The sequence below is a fragment of the Prunus dulcis genome, chromosome 3, assembly GCF_902201215.1.
Source record: "Prunus dulcis chromosome 3, ALMONDv2, whole genome shotgun sequence".
Classification (NCBI taxonomy): Eukaryota; Viridiplantae; Streptophyta; class Magnoliopsida; order Rosales; family Rosaceae; genus Prunus; species Prunus dulcis.
The window spans coordinates 15,957,379-15,976,939 of NC_047652.1; the positions used below are offsets into that span (position 1 = coordinate 15,957,379).

The 19,561-nt window shown below is 36.7% G+C and overlaps 2 protein-coding genes across 3 annotated transcripts; both read right to left on the bottom strand.

Moving 5' to 3' along the window:
* Window positions 1–555: 555 nt before the first annotated feature.
* LOC117623455 (glutamyl-tRNA(Gln) amidotransferase subunit A, chloroplastic/mitochondrial-like) lies at window positions 556–5,382 on the bottom strand. The gene is made up of 10 exons (XM_034354446.1): window positions 4,713–5,382; window positions 4,062–4,373; window positions 3,404–3,583; window positions 3,188–3,282; window positions 2,893–2,968; window positions 2,657–2,734; window positions 2,173–2,266; window positions 2,034–2,083; window positions 1,187–1,300; window positions 556–960 (listed from the first exon to the last, which is right to left on the bottom strand). The coding sequence occupies exons 1-10, from the start codon at window positions 5,274–5,276 to the stop codon at window positions 871–873; spliced, it is 1,653 nt and encodes a 550-aa protein (XP_034210337.1). The 5' UTR covers window positions 5,277–5,382; the 3' UTR covers window positions 556–870.
* A 556-nt stretch (window positions 5,383–5,938) lies between these two features.
* On the bottom strand, window positions 5,939–11,529 carry LOC117621555 (actin-related protein 2/3 complex subunit 1B-like). 2 transcript variants are annotated; one of them, XM_034352107.1, is made up of 15 exons: window positions 11,248–11,529; window positions 10,710–10,795; window positions 10,055–10,131; window positions 9,776–9,870; window positions 9,611–9,680; window positions 9,409–9,478; window positions 8,800–8,873; window positions 8,657–8,699; window positions 7,920–8,001; window positions 7,664–7,752; window positions 7,463–7,548; window positions 7,324–7,387; window positions 6,558–6,664; window positions 6,312–6,370; window positions 5,939–6,207 (listed from the first exon to the last, which is right to left on the bottom strand). In XM_034352107.1, the coding sequence occupies exons 1-15, from the start codon at window positions 11,315–11,317 to the stop codon at window positions 6,143–6,145; spliced, it is 1,137 nt and encodes a 378-aa protein (XP_034207998.1). In that variant the 5' UTR covers window positions 11,318–11,529; the 3' UTR covers window positions 5,939–6,142. The 2 variants fall into 2 exon arrangements, with proteins under 2 accessions (XP_034207998.1, XP_034207999.1); XM_034352108.1 differs by lacking the exon at window positions 7,664–7,752 and having other exon boundaries at window positions 7,924–8,001.
* Between the last annotated feature and the right edge of the window lie 8,032 nt (window positions 11,530–19,561).

The window sequence follows — 19,561 nt, forward strand, 5'->3', positions numbered from 1 at the left end:
TTACCTAATGAGTAAAATAAGCATGAAACTAACTATATTGGATTGGATTGGATTGGATTGGATTTGATCCTCACAAGCAAATCCAACATCCAATCCAACCATGTCACTTTTGGAAATTAGGGATCCAATCCAATCCAATCCTCTAGATTATAGAAATTTAATAAAATTGAATTGGATTGAATTGGATCAGTCGGTTTGGGCAGATTGAATTGGATCTTACACACCCCTAGTCATGATTAATATAAAATTGTCATGAATCATTATGATATTATAATATGAGTGTCGCATATATGACTTTTCAACTGTTGATGCAAGTGTAACTCACATATATTATGATATGAGTGTTTGAGTTGAAATATTGATAATCACTCACGTGACCTTCAGATGTTGATGCGAGTGGAGCTTACAATACATCAACCATTTAAAGTCATCCATCCGAGTGTGATGATTTCCCTGGCATAAAACTTATGCCCCAAAAATTGATAGATCAATCACACCACATTTTGATAATTTATTAAAATGAAACCCAAAAATAGTAACACTTGGACAATTTAGTTGGGGACATTTCAATATAAAAGATGATATTTAGTAGCTTCCAAAGAACATGCCTGATGTCATTCTCAAGTGATGTTGATGTTCTCTATAAAGAAACCTGCTCGTACAGAATATTGTTTGGGCTATGGCACAAAGCTGTGACAGAATAACTGGTGATTGATAAAGTTAATTCAATGGTTCATTGATCAATTTGAGAAAATTGGAAAATTTCGAACTTGTTACAAGTCAGGCTGATCAATTTTAAAAAAATGGATTACATGTGTCAAACGCCATTTTCAGTTGAGCACGCCAACCATCAATTCTGGTAGCTAGCTATCATGCAACCTCATCTGCTATCAATGGAGGAACAAATCTGCAATTCTGCAGTGTCTGCTCAAAAATATGAGCCACTTTGAGCAATTTGCCCTGCAAAATCAGTGGAAAAATCTTATATCAACTACCAGCTACTCAACTCTGCAATCCCGTACTTTTCATTTAATTCAGTCACTTCCCAATAAGTGTTTAATTTAATATGTTAATGTAGCAAGTTTTCGCTCATGTTCTCCATATAAATACCAGAAAAACAAGGTCAGGGTGAATGCTAGCCAACGTAAATTAACATTTTGCTATGTAGAAGGTGACAAGGCAATACCTCGTCAAATGCTGCACCAATCATTTGAAGACCAACAGGAAGGCCTGCAGGCCCCCCTTCAACAAATCCACATGGCAAAACCATGGCAGGTAGACCTGCCAAGTTAACATTGACCTGCATACAGATTAAGTAGAAACAGATCAGCGTCATTTAGTCATCTTACTAGTGGAAACTACATCACATGACAGGCAATAAAAGTTTCAAAGGAGAACAAGCACATATGATACATAGAGCATCATAAACAAGAGTCAACATGTGTGTCACTGGATTCCCCAAAATAAGATTGTGTACCATTTTAAACTTCTTACCACAATAGCATCATTCCGGAAACAACGGTGTGAATGTTAACTATGTACTCTTTTTGAATGACTGTTAAAATTGAGATCACAAATATAGAGCTGGGTGAAGGTGTATCATTCAAAAAACGCGAGTATTCACTGCAATTAAATACATATGTATACATACTATATACTAGCCAGACATTGTTGACACTAGCAGCAAAAGTAATTAAACTGATGAAAAGAATTAAAGGAGGCTTAAATACGCCCACAAAAAAATTGCTCAGAAACAGGAAAAACAATTGTCCTGCAGATTACAGCATGGTAGATATGCAAGCACCAGTCCTAACATTATATTGATGAACAAGGAAGTTGATCTTCTTTCAGAAAGGGCTCAGATGACATGAGTTTAGCTGAGTATTGATAAGCAAGAATATGCTTTTTTGTGTACATGTCCAATATTGTGACTCAATTATCATAAAAGTCCCACTACAAACATACACACACCCAACACATGCATATAATAAACAGAATTTTAAGGAGTTGGGGTACTCAGAAAAAGTGCTTACAGTCATTATGTCACCCGCATACATTGCTAACGGATCATTTTTCTTTTCACCTGGAAAGATAAAAGTAAATGGGTGATTTACTAAAACCACGTCATTTAAAACAAAATGAAAAGCATACACATTTTGGAAAATAGCATACCAATTTTATAAGCAGCAGATGGAGCAGCAGGTGAAATTAGGATGTCATGTTCATCCAGTGCTGTCTTGAAGCTTTTCTGAATTACAGTCCTCACCTAAAACACTATAACAATCATTAATTCCTTCTTGAACACCATAAATCCGTAGGAGTAAGAAGAACATAACCAAGCATAAGATTCTACAGAGAGGCTGCATGGTATGCAAATATAAATTACATAAACTACTGCAGCACTGATAAACAACCCCAAAAAACCATTCATGAGGATTGAGAATACAAGATTGTTGTTAGGTGAAACCTCAGATAAATGATTTCTCATGAGGTCTTTTTAGCTTTTATGAATGTCAAGGGTTTTGGTTTCTTCAATATTATAATGTCAGAATGCAAACAGTAATGGGATTAACTCCTCCCACCAAAAATCCAATATTAAATTTAACACAACAATGTATTTTTAAAATGAAAATATTAAGCATGAACGTCATGGTACCTGCTGGGCGCGCTTATAATATGCATCATAATAACCAGCTGAAAGGGCATATGTTCCTGTTAGAATTCTCCTTTTGACCTGCAAAAAAACAAAAATGGGTATAAGTCTGCTTTCAAAAAGACAACAAGAAAAAACTAGGCAAAGAGCAGTGCAACAATGTTTCCATCAATAGAAACTTCAAACCTGACAGGATATACAGCAAAACAGTGTTAACTAGCCACCTAAACATAGTGTACCTCAGAACCAAAACCCTTGGCTCGGGAATCCATGTATTGTGAGTTCAGCTCATCAGCAGCAACTCGGTTTCCATACCTGGAAATTGATTAAAAAATAATAACGAATATGAGCATATTTATTATTCTAATATACCATGCAGAGAGGGATTTTAAGAATAAGTTTAACAACTTCTCTTTTTCTTCCAGTCACAGTGGAAATCTAAACAAGCTTCTACTTACTTACTCTCTCTTCTCCCATTAAAATACACAAATGAAAACCTTTCAGAGATGAAATTTAATATATTAGAAGAATTACCTAACACCATCATAACGTGATAAGTTCGAAGATGACTCGGATGAAGCAAGAATGTAATAGGCTGGCAACCCAAGTGAGAAAGATGGTAATGAGACCTGCAATTTAATGTTTCAAGTATATTAAACCAAGACACAAGAAGGGGTACAAATGACATTTTGGGGAAGAAACAGAGAAGTTGAGCAGTTCCAAAAAAAAAAAAAAGAGAAGAAGGTAGACCTCTGTTACGCAGCATCCTAATTCTTCAAGGTGCAAAGCAGCAGTACGGACTGCCGAAGTTACTCCAGTATCAACACCATCATCGAGAGTTTCACGGATCAGACCAATCCTCAATCCTTTTAGAGGTTTAGATTCTAGCAAATTCATGGAAACAAACTGAGCTGAAAAGTCGGGAACCTCCTGAAAGAGAAATTCAAATGCATTTACATCAACCAACCAATTCCTGATATTAGTCTTTAGTCTATATATTCAAAGTACAAAGACCAAATTTTTTTGTTGAATAAACATTTCAGAGCTCAAATTCAGGATGCATAATGACAAGATAAGTTGGCTTATCCTGCTAAAATTACGCATGGTGAATCTTCAAAAGATAGCGACCAAAGTGCAGTTAGAGCCCTCATTAGAGGTTTCGAAGATCGACATGAGACAGAATTTGATACTTCTTCCACCACCCGTATGCTAAAATTACTTATTTTACTAAAAAGAATGTTCAAAATATATTTTCCCAGAGGATTTCCATGTGGTAATGAAATTTGTAGGGGAATTACTTGGTTGATATGGAATCAAATCATGATTTGTGCCAATCAAAGTTTGCAAAATATTTGACAACATATGCATGGGTACAATACAAAAAATATCAGACACAAAATTTACTTACACGCTTGCTACTGGTGGCATCAAGTCTATCATGGCCGGAAATTGCATGCAGAAGAATCCCAGCATCAGCAACAGACGTACCAAAGCAGCCAATGACATCAAGCGATGATGCATATGCCATAAGTCCAAATCTTGAGACACGCCCATACGTGGGCTTCAACCCAACAACACCACAAAACGATGCTGGCTGCCTCACACTTCCACCAGTATCACTTCCCAGTGACACCATACACTGCCTGGCAGACACAGCTGCAGCCGAGCCTCCCGATGACCCTCCAGGCACCCGAGAAATGTCCCATGGGTTTGCAGTCACCTAATGAATGAACAGATGCACCACCTGAGTAAACCAACCCCAGTTACCAGTGGGAAACATAAAGAAACGAACTTCCAAAACCCCACTCTCTTGGACTTCTACTAATACTAACAACCAACGGCTTTACTACCCACAATAAAAGGGGTAACTCACATTCTAAAAGTTCCATAAAAGACTAAAATTAACTTCTTTATTCAACTAAACTTTCATTTCCATGAAGTTGTAATATAAAGTTCTAATCTGTTAAAGCATTTCCTCCAAGATGAATAACAAAAATGAAAATTTCACAGAACACACAAATTATACAGATAAAAGAAAGGAAACCCAGAAGAGAAAAACCTGATAGGCAGAGGCTTCAGTGGTGCTGCCCATGCCAAACTCATCCAAATTGGTCTTACCCACCACAATCCCACCTAGCTCCTTAATCTTCCTGACGGCAGTAGCATCATACGGCGGCGTATAGCCTTCCAGAACACGAGACCCAGCCGTGGAGGGCATTTCAGCCGTACAGATATTGTCCTTGATGGCAACAAGTACCCCAGCCAAGGGACCCAACTCCTCATTCCTCTGAATCTTATCGTCAAGCTCACGGGCTTGGGCCAGGACCGAGTCTGACACGTGGAGAAAGGAGCGCAGATGGGGCTCAGTGAGTCGGAGGCGAGTGAGAAAGGACTCGGCGAGTTGGGTGGCGGTGAGGTGGCGGGAGAGAAGGGAGTGGCGGGTGGAGAGGATTTGGGAGTGTGATGGTGGGTTTGGGGATTGGGATTGGTCTGTGATGGTGGAGTGGGTGACGGGCTGTGAGGATAAGGAAGAGAGGGGTTTAAGGGAGGTGTAGCGGAGGAGGAGGGTGGGGTTAGAGCGGAAGTGGGAGAGTGAGCGTGGAGGTTGGAGTGTTGATATCATAGTTTATTTGACTTGCTTTCTCTGCAACTGGGACTTGTAAGATGAATTGTGTGAATCTCGGCTACAAGAGAAATGGTGACTGATGTGAGGAAGAGAAATATGCTCGACTGTGACGTTTTGAAGATTTTGAAGATTGGCTGAAAACGGTGACTGAACAATGTTAACCGTTTTATCCGTCAGGAGTTGCTCCTAGTCCGTTTTGTTTGGGCCTCTGGGCCCTGTGTTTACCACACACAAAAATGACGGCTATAAGGCCGGAGCAATAATTCTACAGTGAGAGCCTTTTATATGGTATATATATATGACCTTATCTTTACCGTTTTAGTTAACCTAATTCAATGATTAAGAGGTAACTGTTCTTAACCGGTTAAGATACAAAGTCACTTACACCCAACCACTAGAGCTACAAGCCCTTGTGTACATACTGAGTTAGATTGCCAAAAATTATAAATTCAATTTCTATCCCATTTTAAAAGGGTTGGATAAAATCATAGGATTATGGGTGGTGCACTACTCAATTTCTTTTGTAGTACTGTAATTTTATTTTTTTTCCGGATTTTGTAGTACTGTAATTCAACAGCTTCAATAATAACAATAATAAAACAAATATTTTGTTTTTCTTGATCACGTCAAATGGGATGAATTTTCCTCACACGAGGCAATGGCAGAGGGCAAATACATTACATGTAGTGATACACAAGAGGTATACAAAACTAAAATCACCATGATTTTACAGTTTATTTTCTCCTAGGCTTCTATAGAAATATTGCCAATTGCTCAGTCACGTGAAATATACAAAGAACATTCCCAGCGTCCACTTATATTACACAAAGATATTATTTATGTTTATGGTGACTGGTGAAGGTTTACAAGTACCCCGCTAAATCTTCTTGGTTCTCCATGTCCCAGACAACAATTTTTCCATCCAATCCTGTAATGTCAAGGTGTTAGAGCTAACCAAAGTAGATACAGTGGAAACAGGAAAGGATTCTACGATAAGCGATTGAAAACTAAATTTAACATTGACTTGCTAACCCGATGTGCTGAAGCGCTTCACTTTAGAACTCCCTGGATCTCCAAGCGGCACAATACAACTACAGTTAACAGGGAGGATTGTTATGTAAAAATATATAAAACATATAGAGGTAGCCCCAAATCCAGTCATCCACCCAATTCATCAGTCAGACCTCCCGCCTGACAACTAGGGTGGAGATGTACTGTTTGAAATGGAACGGGGGCTACTACACAGGGAATATCTAAAGAGAAGGAAAAGTGAAGTACTTAATGCAGTTCTCATGGACCCCTCCTCGTGATCTTGAATGCTCATTTGTATCATTGTTGAATCCCTGTTTTGGTTGGCCATATAGCTTTCCAAATGCTTCAGAAAACTGTAAGGAAAAATCTGGTTTGAGAAATAGGAAAAGGGATAGCATAATGTGATGAGTGATTTTTGCTCCACATCATGACAGGGAAAAACCGCAAATCCAGTTTACACTAACAATGAACTCGAAATGTTCACTAAATTCCTGTTATGCTCTCAGAGATTAAGACTGCTTGCTTAGTTCACTATCTCCAACATACAGCACACAGGCTTTACTAAATAATGAAGACAAACTCACTAGGCCAACAATAAAATTGTGGTGTAGATGAGAACTAACAGTTGAAACTGTTGTCCCACTGCATATGCAGCTGAGTTATGGTCAGAATTATCAGCAGGGCCTTTACAAAACATTCAAGCAATTTCACATTTTAAAACTCAGAATAATAGCATCTTTTAACATTCTTTGCTGTTTTTCTTCTCCTTCAAGACATGGAGGAACTCTTAAACACAAGATCAATTTCCACCCTATTCAACATGTTTACAACCACAGTATAACATCCCCTGGCAAGTTGATTATATTTATTTACAATAGGCACGCATTTAATGCACTACGATAGAGGAATGTGAAAACCATGTAATTTTTTTCCCCCCCCCCCCCCCCGCCAAAAAAACCCCTCTCTCTCTCTCTCACTCTCTCTCATAACATATAAACAACCAGGTATTTACCTGTGAACCATATTTTGGACCTGAAGATGTTGTCTTTCTTTCCCCCAGAAATTTGATAAAACTCCTGCAGAGAAAAGAACAAAGCTATTATTTTGCTATCCTCCTCCAACGAACAAAGCCATCAGGAAAAGGCATTTACCATATTCCTCTTTCATCTGCTGCAAAAACCATTGGGTTGCCATCAAATCCCACACCTATAACTAATCTTTCAGAAAGAAATAAGACCTGAAAAAGTGCCACATATGGATTGACGATACCCAAATATAAATAAATTAGTTCATTACATGTGGAGTAGATATTTAGACTCTCAAAAAGTTAACATGAGTTGATGCTGACCCACATCACGGAGAGGCAAATCACGGAATGCAACATTTTGAGCCAAAGGAGAAGGTCCCACATCATCGACAAAGTAAATCATAGAATTATGGCCTGCATAATGCCACAACCCGGAAACCAATTAGTGGGAAATGAATGATAATACCTAAACCAGCTGCTAACTTGACAATTTGAAACACTGCCTACCAAGCTATCAACATACGCTATGCCAAAAGCTTTTTATCTTTGTAAAGAACATGCAGAAAGGAGATATGTCTGACCTACATATGCTAAGGTATTGCCACTTGGTGACCACCTTACACCAAATGACCAAGTAAAGGAGAGATCAAGTTGAAGAATTTGCTGTTTCACCAGAAAGAAAACAAGGTTAGCTTCTACAAAAGGGCAAGACAAAAAGCAAAATGCATGAATGGGGGTGGCTAGAAAACAATATGATACCACTAAGCAATGTCTCCAAACCAGGGTCACCAATTATGGGCTTTAAGACAAAAATGATACTAAATTTTGAAAATCTAATTTTTCTTTAATTTTAGAAAACCAAGCAGGTTGGAGTCTTGAAACTTACTGTTTAGAATTTAGAATTAGCACATAATTATTATTTAACTTTCTTGCACTGATTCAATACCTATCATCTTAACAATGAGCTACATTGTTTATTCTTCTTTTGTAGAAACAACGAGCTAGAGTTTAACATATTTCATAACTTTTAGAACATTGTGACAATGCTCATAATGGGAAATTAAATTAAAGGTAAGCTAAGAAAACATATTTACTTATGAGTATTTCATAAATCAGAGGCTAGGTTTTAATATTGGATTTACAACATTACATTGTGCTACAGGTAACTACTACTAACAACTCTATATGATTAAATGCGTAATCAAATCAAGCAGCAGTTATTTAACTGGTAAGAGACTGTTTGTTATCTATTCTATACGTCAAATATAAATAGATGCATTAGAAAATGCTGTGTTTCAACAAGGGAAAATTTTTGCACCTCTCCAAATTTTGAATCTGCAGATGGGCCTGTTCTTGATTCCCTGAGTAATGCATGAGCAATTATAATTATAATATACACAACTAAAATAAGAACTAGACTAAATCCAAAGAATGACAGCTCTACAACTACATGTAACATACTTTGCGTCAACGACCTTAATAAAGGTGGAAAATATTCGGCACTTTCCATCTGTAGATGCAGTTGCAAGAAGAATCTGTAAAAAAAATGATCATATATAAATACTTAAACATGGTAAAGGGTTGATTACTTAGCAACCAAACTAACAATTGAACATGAAATTATCCCAATAGTTCAACAAAGAGCAGGTATCAAGGTAAAGATAACTTATGGAAAGGGAAAATGAGAAAGATCATTGACTAACTATACTAATCGCGTCTAATACATCAAATATGACAGTTATGTATTGCAAGCCTGAAACCCTAGCTTAGGACACAAGATTCAACTTCAGAAAATATCCAAGATTAAATAAAGGATTAACATCCTAAACATAACGTATTGGCAATTATAAAACCCTCATCACCTTTGGGTAGAGGAGGGCCAAGCCCTCGTGCACACAGATTCTGCAAACCCACATGCACCAGGTCCTAGTATGTATGAAAACAATAACTACCATGGAGCTTTGCAAAAGAGGATGGGCAGAGTCAAACCTAAATAGATGATACGCATGCATGCAACTGCTTTGAACGTACAGGAAACATATACAAATTGTGAACTGGGTAAATACGCACATTATTTGGATGCCAAGCAACACTTGTCACAGAAGAGTCATGTCTTTTTCTGATAAGTTTACTGACCCACCTGGAAAAGGGTACAATGCAAATATTAACCAGCAAAAAAACATTGAAAATAGAAGGTAATTCTAATCTGTAAATGCATCAAACGGAGTTAGCCGAGCACAAAAAGTTAAACTGCGAGTATCATGTTAATTACCAGTTGTTCTCTTGCTCGTAGTAGCATATACAAACAGTTTTTGCCCCACTTCCAACAGCAAATTTGTTTTCTGGTACATAAAGGCATACACATTAGAGTTGCATGACATTTTAACACTGATGGATCTTCTGTATTTACATTCGGAAAATAAAAAAGATTCAGTACCTCTTGGACTCCACCGAACACAGAGTGCAGCACGATTTAGCCGAAGGATAACAAGGGTTGGTACCCACTCTGATCCCTCAAGATTCCAGACATAGCTAGCCAGAATTGGTAGTTCGGGAAAATAATTAATGCATCAAAAAGTGTAAGAAAGACAAAGTGAGAGAGAGAGAGAGAGAGAGAGAGAGAGAGAGAGAGAGAGCCCAAAACTCAAGCTAAACTTATTTGATTAAATAAATTACAAAAAAAAAAAAGACTATCTCAAACCACATAGGTACTCACGAATTCCGATCATGAGATGCAGTAACTATTTTGTTCGACCTTGCGCTCCAGTCTATCCCAGATACAATTTGGTCATGCTGCGAAAGGATAGAATAAAATAATGCTTACTATATTCCCACGCATTCTCTTTGTCAAAAAGCTAAGGCCAAATTTTCTTAGAAAAAGTACAATGATCAGATGTGAATAACCAATAATAAAATATATACTTAATGCCTCTCTAAAATTCTAACATTAAGGTTTTTTTTTCTTTTTGCCTGATGGCTAGAGATAACAAGGAAACAAAACGAAGACAATGAAGCAGCAAACGCAAATGATAACTAATCACCATAAATACAAATCTCTCAAATACAATACTTCACACAAATTGGACAGCAGGACCTTCCAAGAATCCATCAAATTTATATCAATTAACAATTATCACATTACAGGGAGGTTTGTCAAACAGCTTGATATATCTAAGTAATTTCCTTAATGCTTTTTACCTTTATTTCTGTTACTACTTGAATTACTTTCTAATTGTCTTGAGTGAAACTTAGAAAACTCAGCGCCCCAAAAGTTGTAAATTTTCCTTCAATAAAAAATTTCTCTTTCCCCGTATTCATATCATGCTGCAGTGAAATATTATAATACAATTAAATGAGTTTGAATCAAGTACCTTCTGAAGAACATGTAGCTTCTCCCACTTGCCTTGCAACAGAGCATAGATGTGAACTTCACTGTTGTTCGGACAAAATGCCAGCACTACCAGAAAATAGGAATGATCAAATTACAGCATTGCATATACAAAATACCTACACATTGTCTGTACCGAGATCAAAATTCTCTATTTTTTCAATTTGATTACCAGAGTTTTTTTTTACTTCACACTTTTCAACAAGAAGCAAAATATATAGCACAAGCAGAAACATAGAAGCTTAACAGCACAATAATTAACCCCAAACCCCCTGTTTGGTTTCCAAGAAAGTGCAGACAAAAATGGAATCAAAATATTCAACCCAGATTCTTCATATTAATTCAACAAATATGTTGGCTCCAAGCTATGAGCTTTCCAATTTTTCCAAACAAAGACACACATAAAAGAACTAAAAGATATCACTGTAAATAAACAAAAAATTTGGTGATTGTTTTCCTATTGGTTATCCCATATTTACTCAGCGACCAAACAGAGGAATAAAAAAGGATAAGAACATTACTGGAGCGATCACGGCTCCAAGCATGACAAGTGATGCACTGAGCGAACTTGTGAACTTCGACCGCCGCCATTTCTTCGTTTTTATCTCCGCGGCAGAGAAAAATCGAAGCTTTTCTCCAAATCTACAGCTGAAAATTTAACTGCGGCTTCTCTGTTCCAATTAATTTGTTGAAGACTTGGAATTGTACGGACAGAGAGTTTAAAAGGGAAGAGAATGTGATTATGTGAGCTGGTATGGGTAGAGAGATCTGAAGCTTGAAGTCAGATCCAATGCTTTTTGTGTCTTCTTTCTCACTCTGTTCTGTTGGCACGGTGAAGTCAAGCACGTGCTTGGCACGTGTTTAAGAAAATAAAAGTTTCCTACTCCTTTTTTGTAAACTAACGCCATCTCCAGTCATAGGGCTAAATGTAGTCCAAAGCTAAAAATTTAGCCCTCCAAAATATTAATTTTTTAAAGAAGTGCAGGGCTAAATTTTTCAATCTCCAACCATGCAGGGCTATATTTTAGGGTCCTTCATATTTTATTATTTTGAGAAAAACTATGGTACAACACTCATTCATTCCACAACTATATATTGTGTAATTTAATTAAACTACTATTTAGAGACAATATTCCATATATGTGACCACATTTTTAAATTTTAAAAAAAAAAAAAAAGGGTTTCAATAGTCTGATCTCCAACGGTTATGACCAAGAATTTTTTATAATTTTTTTATACAACACTTGAAAACATTTAAAAAGGTGACCACATTTTAAATAAATAAAAGGATGGGTTTCAATGGTCTGACCTCCAATGGTCATGACCAATAATTTTTTATACTTTTTTCTTAAACAACACGATTGAAACATTTTAAAAACTTATAAAAATATATATACTTTCATGTTGGTTGTTGAAAAGCAAATGCATGGAGCCCACAAAAAATTTGGCCTAGGCTAAAGCTGGACTATATTTGGCCTGGTTGGAGGGCTAAAGGGCCAAATGTGGCCTTCCAAATTTAACCAAAATTTTGTTTAGCCCATGATTGGAGATGGATTTTGCATTACTTTAGGGTTATATTTGGAATATAGCTCATGGCTGGAGATGGCCTAACACTCCCTTTAACCTCTCATAGATAGTCTTCATTCTTCCTTCAAGTTAAGCAACATATCCATATTATGTCTTCAATGCACATGAAATATATGTATTTTTCTAGTCTAGTCTAATCCTCCCTACCAAACAAAAGTATTTTTAAAAAAACGAAATGAAGTAAAAGGGGAGTGGGAAAATCAGCACCCTATAAATATATCTAGGTACTTATGCTAAGAACTCCTTTCGTAAAGCATTATGGCTAGGAAAAAAAAATGAACCTTATTTTTCATATATATGATGATAACTTGTGCTTCAAAGAGCGTGCAGGAGCAATGACTTAACAGGTAATTACTTGTCGCAATTAATGTAAAACGCTTTGAAACCTTGAATATTTTGATTGAAACCTTGAAATTTGGTTAATTTTTTATATTCTGGCAATTAATGAAATTTGTTGTTTGATTGGAGAGACTTGTCTACTAATTGATTTTCAATCAAGGCTTTAGAGAAGAATTAGAAAATTAGTTCATTACCATTTTGTTGTAAACTAAATAGATTATGGAGAGAATTGAGATGGAGAGAAGGCATAGAAGCCTAATATTTTATTGAATGTTTTCTCTGTCCATTACAAGTGAGGATGAAGTCTTATTTTATAGGCAACAAAATCTGGTAGTGTTATTGCCTCCCGTGGATATGTGGTTGGCTCTCAAGCGATGATGGCAAACAAGCTTCATCATTTCTCTTCAATCAATTAGGTAGTGGGCTCTACCATTTTGGGATCCATCCTTGACTTTACAACACTCCTCCTTGGAGACCACAAATGGTATGGAATATGTCTCGTTAAAAACCTTGCCAGTAAAAACCCAGTGGGACAAAAAAAACTGGTCGAAGGGAAAAAGAGTACATAACCATGTGTAACATAAAATTCTGTGTATATTGACATGCGTGCGACACTGCCTCGTTAAAACCTTGCCGGGAAAAACCCAGTGGGATAAAAATAAAAAAAAATAAAAAAAACCTGGACGAAGGAAAAAGAGTACAGTGTGTAAAGGTCTTTATTGACAGCACGCTCCCCCTGATGCTTGGCAAAATATCTTTAAGCCATACTGTTGATCATCTTTCTGAATATCATAGTTGACACTGCTTCTGTGAGTCAATAGTGTATGAAGGTCTTTATTAATACCACGCTCCCCCTGAAAACTTCATGACTAGCTTTTTCCAGTAAGCGGCCATAGAAAAATATGCCCGTATATGGTGTTATGCTTAGATAGCATCAAATATGCCTCACATCATCCCAAAATGATGGTGATGGAGTTGAGCTCTATCTGAAAAATATGATGTCCGGTCCAATATACTTCCGAAAAATCCTTAAAGTGTCCAACGGATAATCCTCATAAAAATGCTTCAATACTTTCTTAGTATAAGCAAGAATCTCGTTGGCATAATGCTCGATCTTTAAGTCGAGACAAATATTTCTTGAACTCTTCATAAGCTTTACTGTGTTGCAAACACATTATAATCCATGTACTCACTGAGGCAATTTATGCACATTAGTATTGAGTACAGATTTTGTGCTTCAGGCATATGTCCTTCAGGGACTTGCTTCATGCAATTTCAATCCTTTCAAGGATTTTGTTTAAACGATTGAACTTTATGACACATTATATAGCTTTAACCCTGCAATTTATACATCTTTAGGGAATCACTTCTGGTGATATACTCCGTGCATTTAATAACCCTTAAAGATAACATGTTGGTCTCCGTAAATGTGAAATAAGGGGGCACAATTGAATCTGTAAATATGGAGAAAACCCAACATTCCTTATTTCTGCCAGAAACATTATGTCATACAAAGTAGGTATATTCCCTTTTATTCCGAACACCCAAGTATAACTTTCAATATTAACATCTTTTGGGGTTCGTACTGTGAGTTTGTTCTTTCACGTTCATTCTCATCTATAATGGAATTGCCTCATTCCATTTTGGCTAATGATATTGTCGACATTTAATAATTGAACGTGGTTCCAATCAACACAGCCCATTGATGATTTGAGTAGCTACTCCAAAACCAAAAATTGTCATTTATCAATTCATGATCCCACCATTCTCATGTGCATGCGCATGCATCAATTATAAGCATTTCTTTGCCTTTGGGTACCCAAGCCACTTCAAGGGGCTTTTATGATGTGAGAATGTGGATTATAACATCCAATGGAGCGTTATTTTGCAGTAGGGCGTGGATAATCTCCATTTAGGGAGTTGGAACATTTAGAACCCATATATCTGTCATGCTACAAGCATGCCACAGATTAATACACACATGTCAATTAATTTCTGGGACTTTAACCCATACAATTTTCTACGCATTAGGCGTGCACAATATCAATATTGACATGTCAAAGGATTGTCCTTTCGGGACTTCAATCCACATCATTTGCTACGCAACAGGCGTGCATCATATTGATCACTGCTATACCCATATTTTGTTCTTATGGGACTTTAATTTGTGCAGGGTATTATCAATGTATCCAAGTTGCAATCTATAAAATTTGCGTTAATAATTCATGGATACATACAAGCCATTCTTTTGGAACGGACTTATCTCCCCATTTGGTTACCTTTCAAGATAAAATATCAAATAAGTATATAAGCATAAAATAACACAAGTATTGCTTACATCCTTAGGTGGGAGAAACTTTTCTCAAGTATCATTCAAGCTCGTATCGGCCCAGTAAATATAATGTAGTGCTTGATGATCTAGTTATATCCTGAAAGAGCAAAAATCACAACTCTTTTGCCTCTGTCAAAACAAATAACCCTCAGAGTTAGGATCACTTCATGGATTCTTTCTTCAGATGTTCGTTCTAAAGAAATAAAATCCCTTATGAACAGAAAGTTATAAAAAGAGAAAAAATGCAACAAAATTGTGATATTGATTGCGAGATAAGGTAAGCAATCAGGGAAGGAAGCTGGTGGGTACAGACAACAAACTCTCATTTCTCCTAGTCTAGAAGAACCTCAGGAGATTAGAGCATAAGGTCGCCTTCACAGTTCCCTGATGTAGCGGAAACGTGATTAGGGATAGTCTCGCTTCCTGAATGGATGATCAGAGATAGTCTTGCTTCTCGGGCATATTGAGTGCTTACTGATAAGAAAAACAAGTAGATATAGCATCACTAGGTATGGAGAAAACTGGATGTCTTCTGCAAAGAAAATTTCGTTAGTAACACATTTATACACAAATAAGAGGAATAGGTTGAACCGGTGAATTTCAAATTAACCATAGGAAAATTGCGAGATTCTCGGGGTGCTTTTGAAAAAATAGCTCCGTGAAATCCGCAAAGCAAGATCAGCTTTGACGAAAATAATACTTGAAAACACCGAAAGTGCCGACAGGCATTATTAGAGGCCGCGTGAAGTTTTGGAATCTGGGAAAGAAAAAAAGAATATGGGGATCCGAGAAGATATTGGGATCCTGGAAACGTTGCCACATTTCCGTCTATAGATATTGCCTCTACAAAACTTGATTGGAGCAACTGCGTTTCAACTCAACTTCCTTCATTTTCTGAAACTTTAGTTTTTGTAAGACTTTCTTCGAAATCTTCTTAAAATGGCTTCCTCTTCTTCCTGCCCAAATTATTTCAATTTAAATGATGCTCCCACAACTACCAATGATGCCAAAGTTTGGCGTCCATCCTTTGTCTCCCAAAATCGTCATCTCACAGTTAATGATTCTGTGATGATGAATGATGCTACTGCTGTCATAGTAGCTAGGAATTTCATTACTCCAATGGATGAAATACTGTTAACAGAGAGGTCTGAGGAAGAGGCTATTGATGACTCAATGACATCTAGCATTCAGAGTGCTGCTTCTGTTTCTAACATGGCTGATCGTTTGCGTGCCAGAGCAAACGAGGTTCAGAAGTTAACAACTGAAAATTCGTCTCTTCAAAGAATGCTTCATGAGTCTCAACAGGAGGTTGATAAATTTAAAGGAGAGAATAATGCCTTGTTGAAACTGGTGAGTTCGTACTCCGTTGATACACTAAGAAGGCTAGACATGCTGCAGGTGGCCAATGAAAGAATTTTGGGAGACCACGAGAGGCGCCGTCCTCTTCCTTCAGAGGCTTCCAGAACATGATGTAATTTTATAGATTTTACAGGGCCTGCACCTTCATTGCAGGTGGAAAAAATCTATCTGTTGTATGCTCATTTCCTGTTATATTAATTGCGCACATTCTTAAACTTACACCTGTGGTTTTTATGTCTTTTCAAAATGACGGTTTGGAACCTTGTGTCTTATAGGTTCAAGTAACCACATCAAATCTCTCAAATTACATATTTCCATGCATGTGAGCCCAGAACTTTGGGTATGGGTTAAACACAAACTCATAATTTATTCGCCCTTTTCAAATGGACATGAAATATGGATTGAGTAAAAGCCACAATAATATCGCAACATAGTAGTGAAGAGCATTAACTACTATATACCCACAACCTCAAGTTCGGGATCTCTCATATATTTGGATCCATGGGCTTCCGACCTAGATATAACAAAATATGTGGGGAGCCTCAATTCATCATTTAAGGTTTATACTGATATTATCCATTTCACGGTGTATTCTTAACAACCGGAATTCACAAAATATATTTCTTCCTTGAGGTGTCGATTATAACATAATCGAACTTTATTAAGTTCATCATTCTCTTATGCCAAAGAAATATGTGGTGCACCACAATTTGCAATAATACCTCAAAGGTTGTCCATTTAACTGTTGGAACTTTAGGTTCTCAACACTGTTAGATTTTGAACTTCAGGCCAAAATCACATATTCTCATGGTATGGGCATTCAATCCCCTTAGATTTTGAACTTCGGGCCAAAATCACATATTCTCATGGTATGGACATTTTTACAATTTTTTGTACATATTTCTGGACTTCAAGCCCTTACATAATTGTCCATATTTTGAGGAACTTCTGGCATCTCATTTAATTGCTCATCCATGAGTTTAAGGAACTGCAGGTTCCCTTTTGTATAGTGACGGTTTACCCAAAATGGTTAATATTTATGTATAGGTCACTATTCATATATCCGGTACTATTCATCAAGTCATGAATACATATCTATTCATGTGTACAGTACATTTGCCAATACAGTTATTATCCATGTGTACGGCACTATGAACCAATACGGTACTGTTACATCATTAAGGAACCCCAGGTCCTTATTTACATGTCAGGGATCAAGGACCCTCAAGTCCAATCACATGTTTACAAATATAGTACCGGAGAGACGGCCAGCTCTCATATTAATATCATCATCAAGGATCTTCAAGTCCTGATGTAATTGTATGATGAGGATTAAGGGACTTCTGGTCCTGATCTGCATAATGTAAAAACTCATCATACAGCACAATTAATCCATAAAATAAATTGCTGATAAATAAATTACTGGTATGGACGATAAACTCGCACCATACTTTAAATAAATGTAAATGTGCTGTAAAATAAATTCATAAATTAAATTGCTTGCTGTATGGACGTTAATCCCGCACCATACCTTAAATAAAATTAAATGTGCGGTAAAGTAAATTCATAAATTAAATTGCTTGCTATATGGACGTTAATCTCGCACCATAACTTAAATAAAATTAAATGTGCGGTAAAGTAAATTCATAAACTATGAGGGTTAATTCCACATCATACTTTAAGTAAAAGTAAATTTGCGATAAAGTAAACGTACTTGTATGGGCACTAATTCTGCCTCNAAATTAAATGTGCGGTAAAGTAAATTCATAAATTAAATTGCTTGTTGTATGGACGTTAATCCCGCACCATACCTTAAATAAAATTAAATGTGCGGTAAAGTAAATTCATAAAGTATGAGGGTTAATTCCACATCATACTTTAAGTAAAAGTAAATTTGCGATAAAATAAACGTGCTTGTATGGGCACTAATTCTGCCCCATACATTTAAATAAAAGTAAAGGCGTGGACGATAAACCCGCACCACCCTTTTAAATAGATATTGTTGTATGGGTAATAAACCTACACCATACAGTAAATAAAATAAATGTGGGAATAAAAACCACCACTAAAAATATAAGAGGTGAAACCGTTCATTTTTATTAATTAGTAATTGGAAAGCAAATAAATATAGTGTATTATATTACCATAAACTTTTCATATTAATATTATATATCATGGGCTGTCAACCTGAATATCCCTTCTCTCTTTTTTCGTGGGTTCCTCTCAATACTAGAGGAAATGAAAAGTAGAGACAAACCTTAGTGCTAGTTTGCATTCACGTTTGTCTGCTTCCTTGAGTGATAATTTCACGAACAAAGTGGACGAACCTGCACAAGCTCCTCCTGCACACCTTTACTTGCAAGAAATTTTTTTTTTTTTTTTGATAGATTCCTCTCAAAACCATGATGAAATAATATAATCTTATTATACTAATATACTAGCTATATAGCATATTATATAAAATATGCAAAAAGTGATGGATATCAAGCTTGCTACTGCCTTTCCATCTACAGAGCAAGTTAAATAGTGTAGGATAATACTAAAGTAATTGAAAGATAAGGAAGCAAAGGACTTATTATTTTTTCAGTGGGTTCTCTATTCTTTCGGTGGGTTCTATCAATACCAAAGTGCAGAACACTATCTCTTCCCTCTTCTGTGGCTGCTCTGCTTCCACCTGGTTTGAGTTGCTTCTCTTCACCTTTGCTTGCTTCTTTGCCCATAAACCCTTCATCACCTCTTGAGTGGTGTTGAGCTTGTAAACTTGGCCAAGAAGAAGAGCATTAGTTGACTGGTCTTATATGCATTGATCCAACGTCGCCATCTCTATCCTCAAACTCTACCAGAAGTGATAGTCAAAATTTGTTGAACCTTCATTTACATGGAAGGCCACCTGCCTCCCAAGATATTTACATGGCGTAAAGGGGTTTTATTATTTTATCACTATTTTTGTTAGGATTGGAGGGGCACAAGGTGGTGGAGATGAGCAGATCAACATAGTGGCTAGGATTGGTCTTCGTGATCTCACTTGCACTCACAGACCAAATTTTTTTTTTTTTTCTTTCTTTCTTTCCCACTTAGACGTTGATAACCAAAATTGCTGCATCAACTGCTTGACAATTTTCTATTATCTCCCTCTCTCTCTCTAACACGGAGACATACAAGGAAAGCTGAAGAAATGGCAAGAGAGGGAGGAAGGTAGGGGAAAGAATCTGGGTTTC

Excerpts from the sequence above, each read along its gene's own strand:
- LOC117623455 (XM_034354446.1), bottom strand. The coding sequence starts at position 5,276 with ATGATATCAACACTCCAACCTCCACGCTCACTCTCCCACTTCCGCTCT. Across the intron at positions 4,374-4,712 it reads CTGAAGCCTCTGCCTATCAG|GTGACTGCAAACCCATGGGA; the intron begins GTTTTTCTCTTC and ends TTCATTCATTAG. Across the intron at positions 1,301-2,033 it reads ATGCGGGTGACATAATGACT|GTCAATGTTAACTTGGCAGG; the intron begins GTAAGCACTTTT and ends ATCTGTATGCAG.
- LOC117621555 (XM_034352107.1), bottom strand. The coding sequence starts at position 11,317 with ATGGCGGCGGTCGAAGTTCACAAGTTCGCTCAGTGCATCACTTGTCAT. Across the intron at positions 9,681-9,775 it reads TGTTCGGTGGAGTCCAAGAG|AAAACAAATTTGCTGTTGGA; the intron begins GTACTGAATCTT and ends TTTATGTACCAG. Across the intron at positions 6,665-7,323 it reads GTCCAAAATATGGTTCACAG|TTTTCTGAAGCATTTGGAAA; the intron begins GTAAATACCTGG and ends TTTTCCTTACAG.